Source organism: Pipistrellus kuhlii, unplaced genomic scaffold, assembly GCF_014108245.1.
Source record: "Pipistrellus kuhlii isolate mPipKuh1 unplaced genomic scaffold, mPipKuh1.p scaffold_m20_p_3, whole genome shotgun sequence".
Taxonomy (NCBI): domain Eukaryota; kingdom Metazoa; phylum Chordata; class Mammalia; order Chiroptera; family Vespertilionidae; genus Pipistrellus; species Pipistrellus kuhlii.
In genome coordinates this window covers 47,443,843-47,460,881 of record NW_023425529.1, presented here as the reverse complement: position 1 = coordinate 47,460,881, position 17,039 = coordinate 47,443,843, and the positions used below count along the sequence as shown (strand labels likewise).

At 59.7% G+C, this 17,039-nt stretch overlaps 3 protein-coding genes across 6 annotated transcripts; 1 reads left to right on the top strand and 2 right to left on the bottom strand.

The window, feature by feature from the left end:
• The first annotated feature begins 969 nt into the window (after positions 1-969).
• CD63 (CD63 molecule) lies at positions 970-3,838 on the top strand. Its single transcript, XM_036458353.2, has 8 exons — positions 970-1,055; positions 1,503-1,578; positions 2,353-2,538; positions 2,699-2,773; positions 2,860-2,955; positions 3,059-3,199; positions 3,438-3,521; positions 3,689-3,838. Exons 2-8 carry the CDS (start codon positions 1,513-1,515, stop codon positions 3,752-3,754), a joined length of 714 nt encoding a protein of 237 aa, XP_036314246.1. The 5' UTR covers positions 970-1,055; positions 1,503-1,512; the 3' UTR covers positions 3,755-3,838.
• Positions 3,839-4,747: 909 nt separating this feature from the next.
• On the bottom strand, positions 4,748-10,473 carry RDH5 (retinol dehydrogenase 5). 4 transcript variants are annotated; one of them, XM_045588057.1, is made up of 6 exons: positions 9,908-10,473; positions 9,703-9,781; positions 8,435-8,758; positions 8,061-8,319; positions 5,340-5,503; positions 4,748-5,088 (listed from the first exon to the last, which is right to left on the bottom strand). In XM_045588057.1, exons 3-6 carry the CDS (start codon positions 8,742-8,744, stop codon positions 4,868-4,870), a joined length of 954 nt encoding a protein of 317 aa, XP_045444013.1. In that variant the 5' UTR covers positions 8,745-8,758; positions 9,703-9,781; positions 9,908-10,473; the 3' UTR covers positions 4,748-4,867. The 4 variants fall into 4 exon arrangements, with proteins under 4 accessions (XP_045444013.1, XP_045444014.1, XP_045444012.1 ...); XM_045588058.1 differs by having other exon boundaries at positions 9,703-10,056; positions 10,166-10,473; XM_045588056.1 differs by lacking the exon at positions 9,703-9,781.
• Positions 10,474-10,567: 94 nt separating this feature from the next.
• BLOC1S1 (biogenesis of lysosomal organelles complex 1 subunit 1) lies at positions 10,568-14,092 on the bottom strand. The gene is made up of 4 exons (XM_036458361.2): positions 13,928-14,092; positions 13,171-13,243; positions 11,039-11,171; positions 10,568-10,774 (listed from the first exon to the last, which is right to left on the bottom strand). The coding sequence occupies exons 1-4, from the start codon at positions 13,986-13,988 to the stop codon at positions 10,664-10,666; spliced, it is 378 nt and encodes a 125-aa protein (XP_036314254.1). The 5' UTR covers positions 13,989-14,092; the 3' UTR covers positions 10,568-10,663.
• Positions 14,093-17,039: the final 2,947 nt, after the last annotated feature.

Here is a 17,039-nt window from a genome sequence, read left to right as displayed (position 1 = left end):
CCTGCGCTCCGGCTCCGAGCGCCCCGGAGGGCGCTGCCCGCCCCTGAAGCCCGTCTTTCCCTCCCCGGGGCTGCGGCCCCGCCGCCTTCCCCAGCTCCGATCGCCGGCGGCCCCCTCCCGGCCGGGCCCGCGCTCCCAGCCCTGGGCAGCCCCTCCTCAGCACACCCACCCCAGCCCGCCGCCCCGGGGAGGGTCCGGGCCGCTGCGCCCCGACCCTCCCTCCCGCGGCTCCCGGTCCGTCCTCCCCGGCGCGCGCCCCGGGACGCAGGGAGCGGCCGGAGCCGGGCCCGGGGCAGAGGCGGGCGCAGGCGGGGCGCCCCGGGCCCGAGCTGGCCGGCTCCGGCCTCGGCCGGTTCCCGCAGCCCCTTCCTTCCGGGCCCCGGGCGGCCGCGGGGGCGGGGCGCCTGCCCGCCGTCCGTCCGTCTGCCCGGGGCCGCGGCGGTGCCGGCCGGCGGGCGGGGCTCCGGGGTCCGCGCCCCCCGCTGCCCGGGGCGGCGGGCACACATGCCGGCCGGTCCTCCCCGGGGGCAGCGGCCCGGGGGCTGCGGTGGCCGAGGAAGGCGTCCTCCGCCCGGCCGCCCCCAGCAGCCCGGAGCGGAGAGGGCACCGGCGGGGGACCCCTCCGGAAGGCGGGGACTCCCGGGAGGCGGCGGGGAGCCTGGAGTGTTCATTCGGGGCCCCGGACCCCGCACACCGCCCTTGGGAGAAGCGGGCGGGAGCCGTCGGAAGGGAGCGGCTCCGGCGGGGGACCCCCAGCCCCGGCCCCCGCCCAGCCCGGCCCGGGGCAGGGGCGCAGGGGAGCCCCGGGCACCCGCTCCGGCCCCGGCGCCTCCACGGCCCGGGTGGGCGCCGACTCGGGGGTCCACGTGGCCGGGCCCGCCCGGGGCTCGGCTCCCCGCGGTGACTCAGGCCGCCCGGTCGCCGTCACATGAGGAGCGGGGGGCGGGCGGGAGGGAGCCGGGGGCGGGGGCGCGGGGCGGGGCGGGGCGGGGCGGGCGCACTGAGCCCTGCGCGGCGGCCGGAGCGGCGGGAGGGAGCGGCAGCCTCAGCACCAGGTGAGCGCGGGGCCGGGGCCGGGGCGCTGGCAGCCCCCCGCCCGCCCCCCGGGCCCGCCGCCCCCCGGGCCGGCCGCGCCCCGGCCCCGGCCCCGGCCCCGCAACTTTGCAACTTGTGGGAGCTCCTGGCGGCGGCCCGGGGCGGGCGCACTGCTCCGCGGGCGCCGGGCGCGGGCGGCCGGGCCGGAGGGGCCGGCGGGGGTCTGAGGCCCGGCTGGCGGCGCCCCTGCCCGCGCCCTCGGTCCGCCCGGCGCGGGCGGCGGCGGCCCGGGCCGCGGAGCGGAGGGGAGGGGGCTGGAGACGTGGATGTGCCGCGGGTTTCCGGGGGGCGGGGCCGGGAAGGGCCGGGAAGGGCCGGGAAGGGGCCGAGCGGGGAAGGGAGGCTCGGAGGGCCGGCTGAGCCGGAAGCCGAGCCCCCCGCCGGTCCTCACCCGCCTGCCCCGCCAGGCCCGGCACCATGGCGGTGGAAGGAGCCATGAAGTGTGTGAAGGTCCTGCACTACGTCCTGCTGCTGGCCTTTTTCGTGAGTGCGGGGGGCGGGGGCGCTGGCGGGGGGGGGGGGGGGGCGGGGAACCGGGAACGGAGGCAGCTGGCGGCCAGATGTGCAAGGAGAGCCGGGGCAGCGGCCACCCCTCCGCCGCCTTGGGGACCCCGCGGCCGGTGTGGATGTGGAGGGGCCCCTCACCCCGCCTGGCCTTCCTGTCTGGTGACCAACCTTGTGATAGGGTTAGTGGGGCAACCGGCCAACGGCTGATGCTATCACTGCCGTGGGCACTGTTTGTCCAGGGAGGGGCCCCCTGCCTCCTCTTAAAATTTTTATTTATTGACTTTAGAGAGAGAGTGAGGGAGGGAGAGAAACATCTATTTGTTGTTCCACTTGTTTATGCATTCACTGGCTGATTCCTGAACGTGCTCTGATGGGATCAAACCCGCAGTCGCGGTGTCCTGGGAGGACGCTCAGCCCAGCGGGCTCCCTGGCTTGGGGTGCCCTCCCCCCCCCAGCTGATGGGCCCGGGCTGGGCGTGGGGAGTGACAGGGCGGCTCTCGGAGCCCCAGAGGCCCCCGGGGGCTAACTCTACCCGGAAAGTGTGCCTGGGGCTTCAGGGTTAAAGCTTTCTGGGAACTTCTCTTTTTGCAGTCGACCAAAGGCGGGTGACGATGGGTCATCCTCGCCCTCCCCACAGCCGATTGGAGGGTGAGAACCTGCCTCTCCGGGACGGGGTGCATCTGACTCGGGGTGCAGCCCTGCCCTCCGGAGGGGCCTGGGTCTGGCCTGACCGCCCTGCTCTCCCGGCAGGCCTGTGCGGTGGGGCTGATGGCCGTGGGCGTAAGCCTCCTGCTGGTCTTCAACGAGACGGTGGACAAGGGGACCGCCAGCGGCGTGCTGCCTGTGGTCATCATCGCCGTGGGCGCCTTCCTCTTCCTGGTGGCCATTGTGGGCTGCTGCGGGGCCTGCCAGGAGAGCTACTGCCTGATGGTCACGGTGCGTGGGCGGGGGGGCCAGTGGGGGGTGTGGGGCTTCTGGGGGTCACGTCTGTGGGGGGCCCCGGAGGTGGGCCGGGGAGGAAAGCCTCGGAGCGCTCCGAGGCTGGCTGGGCCGCCAGGCCCGACTCCAAACCCGACGCCGGTCCTTGTGCCTGCAGTTTGTCATCTTCCTGTCTCTCATCTTGCTGGTGGAGGTGGCCACCGCCATCGCTGGCTATGTGCTCCGAGACAAGGTAAGCAGGGAAGAAGGGGAGAGCCTTCCCTCGGAGGCTCTGGGACTCAGGAACCCGGAATGCTGACCTCGACTTCCTACTCCCAGGTGAGATCAGAGTTTAGTAAGGACTTCCGGCAGCACGTGAAGAATTATCCCAGACAGAACCATACAGATGTTTACCTGGACAAGATGCAGACACAAGTGAGTGGGGTCCTGGGACGAGGGCAGTGGAGGAAGAAGGCGCCATCTCCATACTGAAGGTGGAGGCTCACTAACAGCCTCCCCCGTGTCTCTCCTCCCCCAGTTCAGCTGCTGCGGGGCGGATAACTACACAGATTGGCAGAAGCTCCCTCTGGAGCCCAAGAACTGGGTCCCTGACTCCTGCTGCGTCAATGTCACTGAGGGCTGTGGGCTTAATTTCAAGGTGAAGGACATCCACACTGAGGTAGGGAGGAGGCCGAGGTGCGATGGCGGGCACCTGGGAAACGTTTCAAGAGATGAGAGGAAGCAGGGATGGAGGTGGAGGGGTTGGGGTTCTGAGAGGCTGGGGGTCAGGGAAGGGGAGGGGCTGGGAAGGCAGGGGTGGGGGGAAGGTACAGACGGTGGCGGAGAGACAGGTGGACACACTCCCGTGTGGGGCGAGTCTTTGACGGTGTCTTCGCCCTGTTGTCTGCTGCCCTCAGGGCTGTGTGGAGAGGATTGGGGCCTGGCTGAAGGGCCACGTGCTGGTGATGGCCGCAGCGGCCCTGGGCATTGCCTTTGTGGAGGTGAGGGGCACCTTTGGGTCTCCTTCCGGGGCATCTGGAGAGGAGGGGCAGTGGGCGGGAGGCACCCCTCGGGGAGGGGAGCCCCGGTGTGTTTGGGGCTCTTGGGTGGTTGAGGGCACCTTGCCTTTCTGTCTCCTCTACCCCCCGCCCCCCGTCTTTCCTTCTAGGTCCTGGGAATTGTCTTTGCCTGCTGCCTGGTGAAGAGCATCCAAAGTGGCTATGAAGTGATGTAGGGGCCCTGGTCTCTTCAGCCCCTCATCCAGGAGAGTGGGATAATATGCTCCACAGTTTTCAATTAAACTGATTATTTTTTCAGATCAAAACGACTGTTGGTCTTGAGTGCTACTTTATCCCTTTTCTCTCCTCATCCACGCTCCTGTGCCCTGGGCCTTTGTTCCACGTGCACCTCCAGGAAAGAAGGGCCTGTTTTGGGGGGTGCCTGGGAAAGGTTGCTTGGGATGGCCATGGCAGCGGGACTGGGAAGGGGCTGTGGCCCACTGCCCTCCGTTTCCCAGTTGTGTGCTGCTGGGCTCAGTGCTGCAGGGAAACTCACAAAGCCCTACCTGGGAGAGGCCCGCCATGCCACCTGCTGCGGACTTCTCCTGGGCCTTCTGTCCAACTCGGCCCAGCAACTCCCTCCCCGGCAGGGGCCTGCCTCCTTTCAGGGTGGTGATGAGTTGCTCTGACATCTGTGTGGCCAGTGGCCTCCTCCTTGACTTAGATAATAGGAACGTGAGTGCTGCCTTTTTTCCAGCCTAGACGCGACTCCTCCATACTTCTTTCCCTTGCCCCCCAAGAAAAATAAGGGCCATTCCCAAACGCTGAATTGCATTATTACTCCATGTAGAAAAGAAACATCCAATAGTGCCCTCTAGTGGCCATTTATGTGCAGCTTTAAAGACCAACTAGCGATGCATCCCTCTTGCGCCCTCCAGTGGGTGTTAGCTATTTTTCAGGCACTGGACAGAGAACACTTACATGGAGCACCTTCATTTCTGCCTATTTTTTTTTAATTAATATATTTTATTGATTTTTTACAGAGAGGAAGAGAGAGGGATAGAGAGTTAGAAACATTGATGAGAGAGAATCACTGATCAGCTGCCTCTTGCACACCCCCCACTGGGGATGTGCCTGCAACCAAGATACATGCCCTTGACCGGAATCGAACCTGGGACCTTTCAGTCCGCAGGCCGACACTCTATCCACTGAGCCAAACCGGTTTCAGCTGCCCATTAACTTTTAAAAGAACATTTATTGAGTGCCTGTTTTGTGCCAGGCACCAGGAAGTACCAGGGTGAGGACAGAGTTCTTGTATTTGAAGAACCATCTGTTGCTGGAAGGCTGGACTAGACTGCCTGGGCGGGCTTGGGAAGGACCCAGGTGAGCACAGCGTCCACCAGGCTGGCGGGCAGGTAGGAGGCTGGCAGCCAGAGCAGCTTGGCGTCCCAGCCTGGGCTGTAGCGGGTCCTGGGGTGACGAGCGGTCAGGGCATGCTCCAGGCACCTGCTCACCTTGGCCAGGTCCGGGTCACAGATCAGGCTCATGACGCGCTGCTGCACTTCCAGGTCTGCAGCCCGGGGGTGGTTGGAATCAGTGTCCCTGTCCCACTGCAGCCCATCTCGGGCCCTCTTCCGGGTCCTGGAGCTTGTTGCCCAGCAGAGGTGGGAGGGGTCCTTAATCCTGTCCCCAGTTAGGGGGAACGGGCAGGCTCCACGTGGCCTGGTGTCCTAAAGCACCACTCCCGGACTGCCCTCCCCCCTCCCCCCGGCAGGCTGGTGCAGGGCTGACCTTCCCTCCCCCCGTGGGCCCACTGCTCACACTCGGCCAGGAAGGCATCCCCGTAGCGGGCCTGAGTGGCTGGCGGCAGCCGTGCCCAGCAGGCCCGCAGGGCGCGCTCCGAACTCTCCGCATCTGTCATGGGGGTTCGGAAGAAGCCAGGCTCCACGACGGAGACCCGGACTCCAAAAGGGGCCACGTCCCGCCTGGAGAGGAGGAGAGGGGCTTTTGGGTTCTTGCCCTAACAGGGAGGGGTGTTCAGGGACACGGGTGGGGGCTATGATGGGAAAGTTATTAAACCAGGGACAAGGGTCCTGACTGGACACGCTGCTGCCTTGGGATGAGGGGCAAATGGGGACAGAGGGAGGGGGTGTTTTTCCTTTGTATTCTCTTCCACAGCCTAGAGCAGAGGTTGGGTCTAGATAGCAAATATTTCCTTAATGCAGGACTAAAAATATTACGTAGGCACCTATGTAATCCTTTAAAAATGTAAGAACCATTATTGGCTTATAGGCAGCTGGCCAGATCTGGCCTGAGAGCCACGGCTTGCCAATGGCAGCCCTAGAACCCCATTCCCTAACCCCCAGAACACAGGGTGGCGTCCTGAGTTCTGGAGAGGAAGGTGTAGATCAGTATTTGCTGGGAGGAAAGTGGGGATACATCCAACCACCCCAGGCGGATGCAGAAGTCCAGGTATAAAGTATGTGCTTCATGTGTCGAATGGGAAATTAAATGACAGATGGGCCGAAACCGGTTTGGCTCAGTGGATGGAGCGTCAGCCTGTGGACTCAAGGGTCCCAGGTTCGATTACGGTTGGGGGCATGTACCTTGGTTGTGGGCACATCCCCAGTGGGGGGTGTGCAGGGGGCAGCTGATCGATGTCTCTCTCTCTCATCGATGTTTCTGGCTCTCTGTCTCTCTCCCTTCCTCTCTGTGAAAAAAAAAAAAAAAGACGGACAGATAGGGACAAAAATAGAACCTGGCCAGTGTGGCTCAGTGGTTGAGTCATGAATCAAAAGGTCTCCAGTCTGACTCTCAGGCAGGGCACATGCGTGGGTTGTGGGCTCCATCCACAGTGCGGGGGAGGGAGGGGAGGAAGGGCATGTGGGAGGCAGCCAATGGATGTCTTTCTCTGATTGATGTTTCTGTCTTTCTGTCCCTCTCCCTCTCTGTAAAATAAATAAAAACACATTAAAAAGGTCAATATTGAAATGACTTGCTGAGTGATGGTGACAAAAGCAGGCTTCCTTCTGAAGTGGCTATAGCTAGGGAACTTGTACTTCTGCTCATAATTCGGGCCCTAACCTGGGCAGCTGGTGGGAGCATTGTCCTGTGCACTAAAAGTTTGCTTGTTTGATTCCTACTGAGCACATGCCTGGGTTGTGGGCTCAGTATGGGTAGGGGGCTTGTAGGAGGCAGTTAATTAATAGATGTTTCACTCTCACATCAATGTTTCTCTTTCCTCTCTCTCTAAAAATAATTCAGGCCCTGCTCCCATGTCATCATTGTCAAGTCTACACTGTGCTCTCATGGGACTTCGAAAATACCATCTAAAGATGAGGGGCAGGCCAAAACCGGTTTAGCTCAGTGGATAGAGCATCGGCTTGCAGACTGAAAGGTCCTGGGTTCGATTCCGGTCAAGGGCATGTATCTTGGTTGCGGGCACATCCCCGGTAGGGGGTGTGAAAGAGGCAGCTGATTGATGATTCTCTCTCATTGGTGTTTCTCTCTATCCCTCTCTCTTCCTCTCTGTAAAAAATCAATAAAATATGTTAAAAAAATAAAGATGAGGGGCAGGAGAACAGAATGACCAGGCTCAGTGGTCTTGGGTAAGTTATGTTACTCTATGGATATTAATACATACTCTGATAGGGCTGCTGGGAGAATGAATGAGAAAATATGTAAAGGAACTAGCTCATTGTAATAGTCATCTCTCTATATAAAAGCCTAATATGCTAAGAGTGTCCGACTGATTGGTCGGACCAATTGACCAGTAGCTATGACGTGCACTGACCATCAGAGGGTAGATACTCCAACTGGTAGGTTAGCTTGCTTTTGGGGTCCGGCTGATTAGGACTGGGTGAGACAGGCTGGATATGCCCTGGAGCCCTCGCTCGGTCCTTCCCTGGCCGGCTGGCCCCCAACAGGACTGGGCAAGACAGGCCCCGATCGGCCCCAATCGATCGCGGGCCAGGCCAAGGGACGCCAGGACTCCACCTTTGCACAAATCCGTGCACTGGGCCTCAGTTATTAATGATACTAATACTGACAGCAGGCTTTCTGAGGTATTTTCTTTTTTGTTAATCCTTACCTGAAGATATTTTTCCATTGATTTGTAGAGAGTGGAAGGGAGAGACAGACAGAGGGAACATCAATGTGAGAGAGAGACCTCAATTGTTGCCTCCTGCATGAGCCCTGACCAGGGCCGGGGAACCTGCAACCAAGGCATGTGACCTTGCCTGGAACTGAACCTGGGGCCCTTCAGTCTGTGGGTCAACGCTCCACTGAGCCAACCAGCTGGGGCTTGGGCATTTTCTACATGGGGCTTTACACGTACCCCATTTCACTCTCAACACCCCCGGCACTGGTCTTCTCATCCTGGTCTAGCAGAGGAGGAATAAACTGGGATAAAGAAAACCAACCTACTAAGGTCACAAAACGCACATGAGAGGCTGGGCTATGACGTCAGCCCTAGGCCAGCTCCTCCGAAGTGTTCCATTACATGTTTTGGTGATCTTTGCAGGGCGGACCCTGCCCCCTCACCTCAGACTGTCTGAAAAGGCCTCCAGGCCAAACTTGGAGACACAGTAGCCCCCACCGTTGGCTGCCAGGCGCCCCAGGACGCTGGTGATGTTGACCACCCGGCCCCGGGCCCGCTGCAGTACAGGCAGCAGGGCCAGGGTGACGCCGATGGGACCCAGTGTGTTCACAGTCAGCACCCGCCGGAAGTCCTCCCTGGTCAGCCATGGCGTGGGCCCAATGATGCCGGCCACCCCCGCGTTATTCACCAGGCCAAAGAGACCTGTGGGGGAGGCGGGGGGTCACTGAGGGCAGGGCAGGCCTGAGCACTGCCCCTTCCGGGCCCCCTGGTTCCCACTGTCCGTGGGAGTGAACCCAGGGGCTCCCGCCAGGCTCACCTGTGTCCCCAACACACGCTTCCACCCACGCGGCTGCCCGCTGCACACTCGGGGGGTCGGTGACGTCCAGCAGGGTGGTGCGGAGGCGGGAGGAGGCGGCCCGCTGCAGGTCCTCCGCCCCCGACGGCGTCAGGCAGCTGGCCAGGACTCGGAAGCCCCTCTGGTCCAGCCTGAGCGCCAGGAGCCGCCCGAAGCCAGAGTCGCAGCCCGTGATGAAGACGAAGGCATCGCTGGGCGGCAGGCGCCGCCGGTCTCTGAGCAGCCACAGCGCCGCCCAGAGGAAGGCGCCCAGCAGCACAGGCAGCCACATGGCCGCCCCGGGATCTGCAGGGGCAGGAGCGGTTTTACTCTGCCCTCGGGCCCTTGCCCCTAATGTAAGGTGACCAGACGTCCCCATTTTTAACAATTTGTCCTGCGGCGTTTTAAAAAAGTCCCGATTTGCCAAAACCGGTTTGGCTCAGTGGTAGAGCGTCAGTCTGCGGACTGAAAGGTCCCGGGGTTCGATTCCGGTCAAGGGCATGTACATTGGTTGCGGGCACATCCCCGGTGGGAGGTGTGCAGGAGGCAGCTGGTCGATGTTTCTCTCTCATCGATGTTTCTGTCTCTCTCTCTCCCTTCCTCTCTGTAAAAAATCAATAAAATATATTTTTTAAAAAGTCCCGATTTTTGTATTTTTTATTTATTTATTTTTAAATATATTTTATTGATTTTGTACAGAGAGGAAGGGAGATAGTTAGAAACATCGATGAGAGAGAGTCATCGATCAGCTGCCTCTTGCACACCCCCCACTGTGGATATGCCCGCAACCAAGGTACATGCCCTTGACCGGAATCGAACCCGGGACCCTTCAGTCCCCAAGCCAACGCTCTATCCATTGAGCCAAACCGGTCTTGGCAAAAGTCCCGATTTTTGGAAAAAAATCTGGACTTTTTTTTAAAACGCCGCGGGACAAATTGTTAAAAAGCGGGACTGTCCCGCCAAAAGCGGGACGTCTGGTCACCTTACCCCAATAGCCTCCCTAGCTGGAAGTTTCTGGCCTCAGCATCTGTTTGGCAGAGAGATGGCAAATTATGCCTCCTCTGGGCATAGCCAGGATCTGGGCAGCCCCTTTACTCGTGGGAAACAATCCGAGCGCAGCCCGCTGTGCGGAGCAGAAGCTCTCCTTGCTGTCACCTTGTATCTCCTGCTGAGCCAGGGACCCTGAACTCTCTAAATGACGCTGGGCCTTGTCTTAGGAAACACACAGGGGCGAAGAGCCCCAAACTTACTGTGTGATGCTGAGCATCTCACTGCGTCTCTGGACCTGTTTTCTCACCTGCCGAGTGGGACTAGCACCCGCCATGCCCCCTGGGGAGTTGTGGAGGATCAAAAGGGAGAAGTGTGAGGAGGCACGTTGGAGCTTGGAGCGGGAGTTATCAGCACGTGCCATACCTCACAAGTCCTCCCAGCCGCCCAGCGCCCGCCCCTGCTTACCTCCTCCGGGGGAGCGGGCAGGTGCCACACCAGCTTCCTCCTTTGCTCCCAGTCCCCGGCTCCCCCAGGAGCTCCAGCTGAGGCCAAAGTCCGCGGGGTGGACGCGGTGCCAGAGGTATTAGTGTATGTGGGGGCGGGGAGGGGGAACTCTGAGAGGCGGAGTCAGGGGAGCGGAACCGGTCAGCAGGGGCTTGGCACGGGCCAGGCGTGCCCAGACCCTCTCCCTGGCTACCTTTTCCAGCCGGGGTTCCTGATCACCTCGGTGGTAGGCTCCCAGCAGGCAGGATCTATCAAGTAGGACAGCTGCCCCTGCCTGTTGGTGACCTGGGACCTGTCATTTCTCCTCCAAAGTGCTCCCATGCCCAAGAGTTAATCTCCCACGAGGTCCAGACTCATGATGTGGCTTAGTACCAGGCTGGGAGAGCCGTGAGCACGCGGAGGCAGAGTCCCAGAGGCGGGCCGGGCCTGCTCCCTGCCTACTGCTCCCCTGCGGAAACGGAAGCCCTGGTTAGGAAGCTTGCTGGGCAGGGCCCCTACTGGGACCTCTGGGTGACTTCCAGTCACCCAATGGGCGCCTGTCCCTTAGGGAAACGTCTGCGACCCTCCCCCTCCCACCCCTCTGCTGAGCTAGCAGCTCCTTGGAATGTATCACAGAGAAACTGAGGCTTGTGTTTTATTTGTGTCCTGTCAGCCTCCCTCCTGCCCCATGGGGAGATGGAGGGGGCAGGAGCGAGGTAGAGGGGGAGGGGAGTGGGGTTAGGACGGGGCCGACTGCAGCTGTCCTTTGTAGACGTATTCCAGGGCGGTGGCAATGGTGCGCATGTCCATCTCAATGCTCCGGGCCCAGTTCTCCACATCCCCGATCTCCTGGGAGGGGAGAGGGCGGGAGTCCCCAATCAGGGTGAGCCGTGTGTGGCTCCAGTGGGTGGATGGGGGCGCTTCCCACCCCCTACAAAGGGCTTTGCTTGGACCCCCCAACTCCCTTCACCTTCCTCTGGCCTCTGACCCCGGGGTCACAGATGGGGTTTCTGGGGCCCTCTGCTTCCTCTTTAGCCCCAGGCCTGAGGTGACCCCGGAGGCAGCCAGTGGAGGCCCAGGATGGGGAGGGGGATGTGGTCGGGAGTGGCCCACCTTGAGTGCCTGGTTGAAGTTTTCCACCATCCCGATCCACTGGCCTGTCTGCTTGGCGAACTGGGCAGCCTGGACCTGAAGGGTCTTCACCTCATGGTCCAGCTTCCGCTGGTTCATGTAGGCCTGGGCCACACTACAGGGTGGAGGAGGGGGTGAGAGGGGTCTCCAGGACCAATACCCCGCTGCACGCGTGGGAGGCCAGCCTGGGTCAGGCTGGGGACAACCTCGTGACTGTGACCATGACTGTGACCAGGCTGGGATGTGACGCAACAAGACTAGCACATGCAAACGAACCCACTCCCAGGGTTCTCGGCAGACCCCAGCCGGGAGCGGTGTAGGAACGCCCCCCTCCCACCCCCCAGAGCCCCTGAAGCGGGTGGGGAAGCAGGGCTAGCCTGGTGGGCGGATATGGGTGAGTAAGGAGCTGAGAAGAAAAAGGGGGAGATGGGAGAAGCTGGGAAGATCCAGTAGGAGGGACACATCTGGCAGCAACCGGAAGCCCAGGGATCTGTGCAAGGTGGGAAGGAAGCTTTGGCCACTCCCTGAATCTGGGGTCGGACGGGAGAGCAACCCCCTCCCCAGGAACTCAGGGTCAAGAGGAGATCGCCCAGGGACTGCTTCTTGGCTCAGACTCTCTCCCAACCCTCCTCCCTTCGCCGCACACGCACACTTTCTCCCTTCCTTCCTTCTGCTCTATTTTCTTTTCTCCTCAATCAAGGCGCTGGCTGCAGTTACCATTACTGCCAAGCGGTTGGTGTCCTCAGTTCTCTGCCTGCCTCCGTTCCCCCTAACCCTCTGCATTGACTGTGTGATAACTGTTCTCTCCTATTGGCTGGTGAATCTTCCACTGCCTACCCCTAAGCTCCAGGAGAGCTGAAACTCCACATCCGGTGCCCCCGCCCCCCGGAATGTGTGGGGGCTGGAGAGGGCAAGGGGCCGGGGGCGCGGAGGGAGGGAAGGACACCTGACAGGGGCTGAGACAGACGGGGCCTTTGTGCTCCTTTCCGAACGAGAGGAGCCGTGGGCAGCAACACAAAACCCTTTCTAATCTGGCTTTGGCTTAGCTGCCCTCTAAACTGAAAGTGGGGGGGCCCTAGCAAAGTTAGAGGAGAGGAGGGAGCCGGCCCACGTCCCAGCAGAGCCAGGAGGCGCCAGTGCTGGGTGTGAGGGTAGCCCTGTCCCTGGGCACAGCTGGCCGCACGCAGGAGGGGGCAGTGAGGAGCGGAAACAGTAAGAGTAGGGGGCTCCCAAGGTTTCCGGATTCCTCCGGGAGTTCCTAAAATCTGTTTTTCCAGCTGATCTCCTGCTCTCCCTTATTCAAACCGAGTGAAGGGTGAGGCCTGGAGGGGAGGGCGGTCAGAGGCCCTGACCACAGCCTTTCTTCCCCCAATCTTGCCCAGAAATGAGTAATGAAGATGGCAGCCCTTGCCCGGCTCACTCGGTGACTCAGGCTCTGGATTCACAACTGTGTGCCCTGGGGTGGAAGGCAGCATAACGGCCTCCTTTCTTCCAACAAGCGGCCTATCAAATCGCCATCTCCGTGCTCTCCTGGGTCACTCACGGTCAAGGGAGATTCTTAGCTCCTTCCCAAGTTTCTGGCTGTTAACGACATTCTCCTTTAGGACTGCAGCACAGGGTGGTCCCTGGAGCCCGTTGGCACAGGGACAAACTTTCAAAAAAAATCCCCCTACCCCCATGCCCAGAAGGAAGGGCAGAGGCAGCCTGGCTGAGCGCCTGGCAGAGGTCCTGCTCTCACCCTCACCAGCTGTGCCATCTCTTTCCTGCCAGCTGCTCCCAGGCCAGCCAGAGGGTGGGAGGTGGAGAAGGTGGTAAGCCACAGCGACAGCTGGACTGAGGGGCGCAAGGAGGTGGGCAGATGGCATCAGATGGTGAGCACCGGGAAGTTACTGGGAGGAGGGAGAGATCTGGCTGCTTCTCAGACCACTGCAGCTGCTCTCCCCTGACCACGCTATGGCTCAGAGCTGACTCAGGCCTCCCTCCACACACGGACACTGGGCGGGCGGGGCAGGGGACGAGCAGGACATCTCCGCCCTCCCAGGGCAGGCTGCGGGGAGGGCTTGCCCGCCTACACTTGGGGTGGGCGGCAGGTGTGGGCGGGAAGAGGGTCATACCCCACATTGAGGTGATCCACCAGAGCTTCCGTCAGGCAGGTCGCTGCAGTGATAGCCTCTCGCCTCCTCTTCTCTGGGGGAGGGAGGGGAAGGGGGTTGGAGTGTTTCTGCGGGGTGCTGCTGGGTGGCTTCCCCTGCTCATCACTGTTCTGCTAGTTGTGGGAACAACTCATCTCAGAGCGCCCGAGCTGAAAGGACTTTGCCAAACAGACACACCTCTCATGTCCGAGGTGAGGCCGCCGGTACCCGGAGGGGGGAAGCGTCTGGCTCAGGGCCGTCACGTCCAGGGCTCAGACTCCCTGGCACGCTTTCCCCGCCTTCCTGGCCTTGGTGACCCCGGATTTCCAAGCCCGCGCTCAGGAAAGCAGCGCCCCGCACTTGTTTCGGCGGCTTCCGGCCTCCAAGAACCCCCTCTCCGGCGGGTCCCCAACACCCTCCTCCCCGCTGGAGCCCCGCCCACTCCCGGAGGAGCGGCCGCCTGGACCAATCGGCACGGCGCTCCGGGGCAGGGGCGGGGCCGCGAAACCGGGCGGCCCGGCCGAGGGGCGTTTCCGAGGGGACGCGGGTGACGGTGAAGGGACCCGAGCCCGTGGGCACCGGAACGGACTTTCCCAAAGAAGCACCCCTCCCCTCCTCCTCCGACTCCCGCGCCCACTAGCCCGCGCCCGTCCCTGGATCTGGGCGTTACTCGAGGTCCAGGCTCCGGGCCGAGGCTAGGCCGCGGGGGGTTGGGCGCGCAGGCGGGCCCCGGGCTCACCCTGCAGCTCCTTGCGTTCGTTCTGCTTGGCCTGGTGCTCCTTCAGCAGGCGGGACAGCATGGCCGCGGCGGGCCGGGGGCAGGGGGGCCGGGCAGCCGCCCCCTCAGACTCCCGGAGATGGACGCGCTCTTCCGCGCCGAGGGCCCGCGCCACGTGACCGCCCTATCACGTGACGCCGGGACCGCCCCCTCTGCAGCCAGGTTGGCAGGTAGTGAGAGCTTGGCTGGGTGGAAAGGGAATAGTCAAGAGTTGGGGCAGGTGAGCTCTTGTCTTTATTGGTAGTTCACTTTTTGGTGAATGTTGGGAGGCGTTTTCTTTATCACTCATATTGCAGAGCCAATTTTTAAAAATAAATATATTTTTTAATTGATTTCAGAGAGGATGGGAGAGGGAGAGAGAGATAGAAGCATCAATGATGAGAGAGAATCATTGATTGGCTTCCTCCTGCACGTCCCCCACTGGGGATGGGATCACAACCCCGGGCATGTGCCCTGACCAGGAATACAACCCTGACATCCTGGTTCATGGGTCGATGCTCAACCACTGAGCAAACCAGACAGGTGCAGAGCCATTTTTTTTTTTTAATCCTCAACCTGAGGATATTTTCCCATTGGTTTTTATTTTTTTTTATATTTTTATTGATTTTGTACAGAGAGGAAGGGAGAGAGATAGAGAGTCAGAAACATCGATGAGAGTCATCGATCAGTTGCCTCTTGCACACCCCCTACTGGGGATATGTCCGCAACCAAGGTACATGCCCTTGACCGGAATCGAACCCGGGTCCCTTCAGTCCCCAAGCCGACGCTCTATCCATTGAGCTAAACTGGTCCCGGCAACTTCCCATTGGTTTTTAGAGAGTGGAAGAGCGAGGGAGAGACAGAGAGAAATGTCAATGTGAGAGAAACACATCGATTGGCTGCCTCCTGCACATGCCTGACTAGGGCCTGGGTGGGGGAGGAGCCTGTGAGCCAGATACATGCCCCTTACAGGAATCGGACCCAGGACCCTTCAGTCCACAGGCCCATGCTCTATCCACTGAGCCAAACCGGCCAGGGACAGAGCCAGTTTTTAACATTTATTTGGATTTCAGGCTCCTGGTGTGTGTGTGTGTGTGTGTGTGTGTATGTGTGTGTGTGTGTGTAGGCGGGGGTTGAGAGGGAAGAGGTGGATGTTGCTAGGCTGTCCATTATGGTTTGGTTGTTGGCAGAGCAGAGGCACCCTAGGCTCATTGAAATTCTTTTCCTTTCTTGCGTTTTCCTCCTGGCAGCTCTGGCCAGTTCTCAGCTGCTCTCAGTTCCTTCCCTCTAGGAGGGGCCACTTTCCTTTCTTTTCCAGCCCCCTCTCTCCTCACCACTGCTGAGGTCCCTCAGCGCTGGGTGATCATTGCAGAGAAGCAGCATTTTAGGCACTTCAAGTGGCCTCCTCGGGAGCTTGGCTAATTGTGGCTAAGTGCAGTATGCGCAATGCCATCACTGTCCTTCTGTGGTCAGGGAGTGGGAACCCATTTCAGTTTTACCAGAAGAATAAATGCTGCTGTCACAGTAAACGGTAAATGACTTAATACCTCTCTGAAGTAAGACAAATGCTTCCGGGATTACTCCAAGAAAAATTATAAGCATCATCAACATGTCCTTGCCATTGCCACAGTCTCTCTTGGTCACCATGACCTGACATGCTGGGTGACTTTGGGCAAATTGCTTACTCACTCTGGATTTTTTTTTTTCTTAGTGAAATAAGGGCTAAACGTTAGAATCACATGGGGAAGTTTTAAAAAATTCCCTGACCCTAGACTAACTAGATCTCTGAGGAGTGTGGAGCCCAGACAAAAAGTTGGTCAGGTGATTTTAAAACGCATCAAAGGTTGAGAATCACTAAACTAAACCATATCTGAAGCTATTTCAAACTTTGGCATTTTCTCATTTTGTGATTCAGTCACATACTGTAGTTGAAAACTGGCTTTATCAAATCTACTTGCAGGAGGTGGAGAAATGGGCGCTGACTGAATTAGGATAAAACATCCTTTTTGAAATTTCTGAGGATGAGTTGAGGATTACTTTGATTCATTCAGCTATTTGCAGAGTAGCATCTTAATTCCTGGAAGATGTGTGGACATCAAAATATTAATGAGTGAATTGGTTAAGTGGTAGCATAAAGCAGAACATTAAGTGCCAAAATAAAAATTCTGAATAAAAATGCTGACACTATGTATGCAGGGGTCTATGCTTATATGTGTACTACTAGAGGCCTGGTGCATGAAATTTGTGCACAGGTAGGGTTCCTAGGCCTGGCTGGCCATCAGGGCTGATCCGTGTGGCAACTGGCAGGGCAATAAGGGGCTTTCCCAACTGGCACCCACTTTGGCCAGCCTAGCTCCACCTGCTTGCTGGCCCAACCCCAGCCACCACCACAGGTTGCCTCCCTCTGTGGGGTGACCGGCTGGTGATTGGGGGGGGGGCACTGGCACCTGCCTTGGCTGGCCTGGGGCCTGTGAGCTGGGGGCAGCCCCTGTGTTGAGCAATTGCCCCTTGGTGGTCAATGTGCATCATAGCGACTGGTCGTTCTACCAGTTGTTCTGCTGTTTGGTTGATTTGCATAGTAGGCTTTTATTATATAGGATAACTATTTCCCCCCCAATATTTCCTGAGTACTTACCATGGGCCAAGCACTTTACATGTATTAATTAATTTAATCCCTAGAGCTTTCCTGTAAAGTATAATAGTTTGCAGATGAAGAATCCCAGATACAGAGCTCATAGGAAGTAGAGATAGGCTAAAAATCCAGGCTCTCTGGTTGCAAAGCCTGAGTGGAACCACTGCTCTGTGCTGCAGACACTAGGGGAGAGACCTCGGGAAGGGAGGCCCTGTCTATTGTCACCAGGCCCTTCCAGCTCAGACCTCAGGTGAGGGGAATCCTGGCAGGGGAGGAGTGTTTGGGAAGAGGCTCCGCTCCAGAGAATGGCTGATCCATAAAAGCGGGAAGAGTGAGAGCATCACAGGGCAGCCTCTCCCAGCCCTCCCCCACCTCCACCCTGGCTCCTGCTCTGACTGCAGTGAGCCAGCAGAATAGAGGCAGACCGGAACTGCCTGGTGTCTTTCTCCCAGAGCTGTGGAG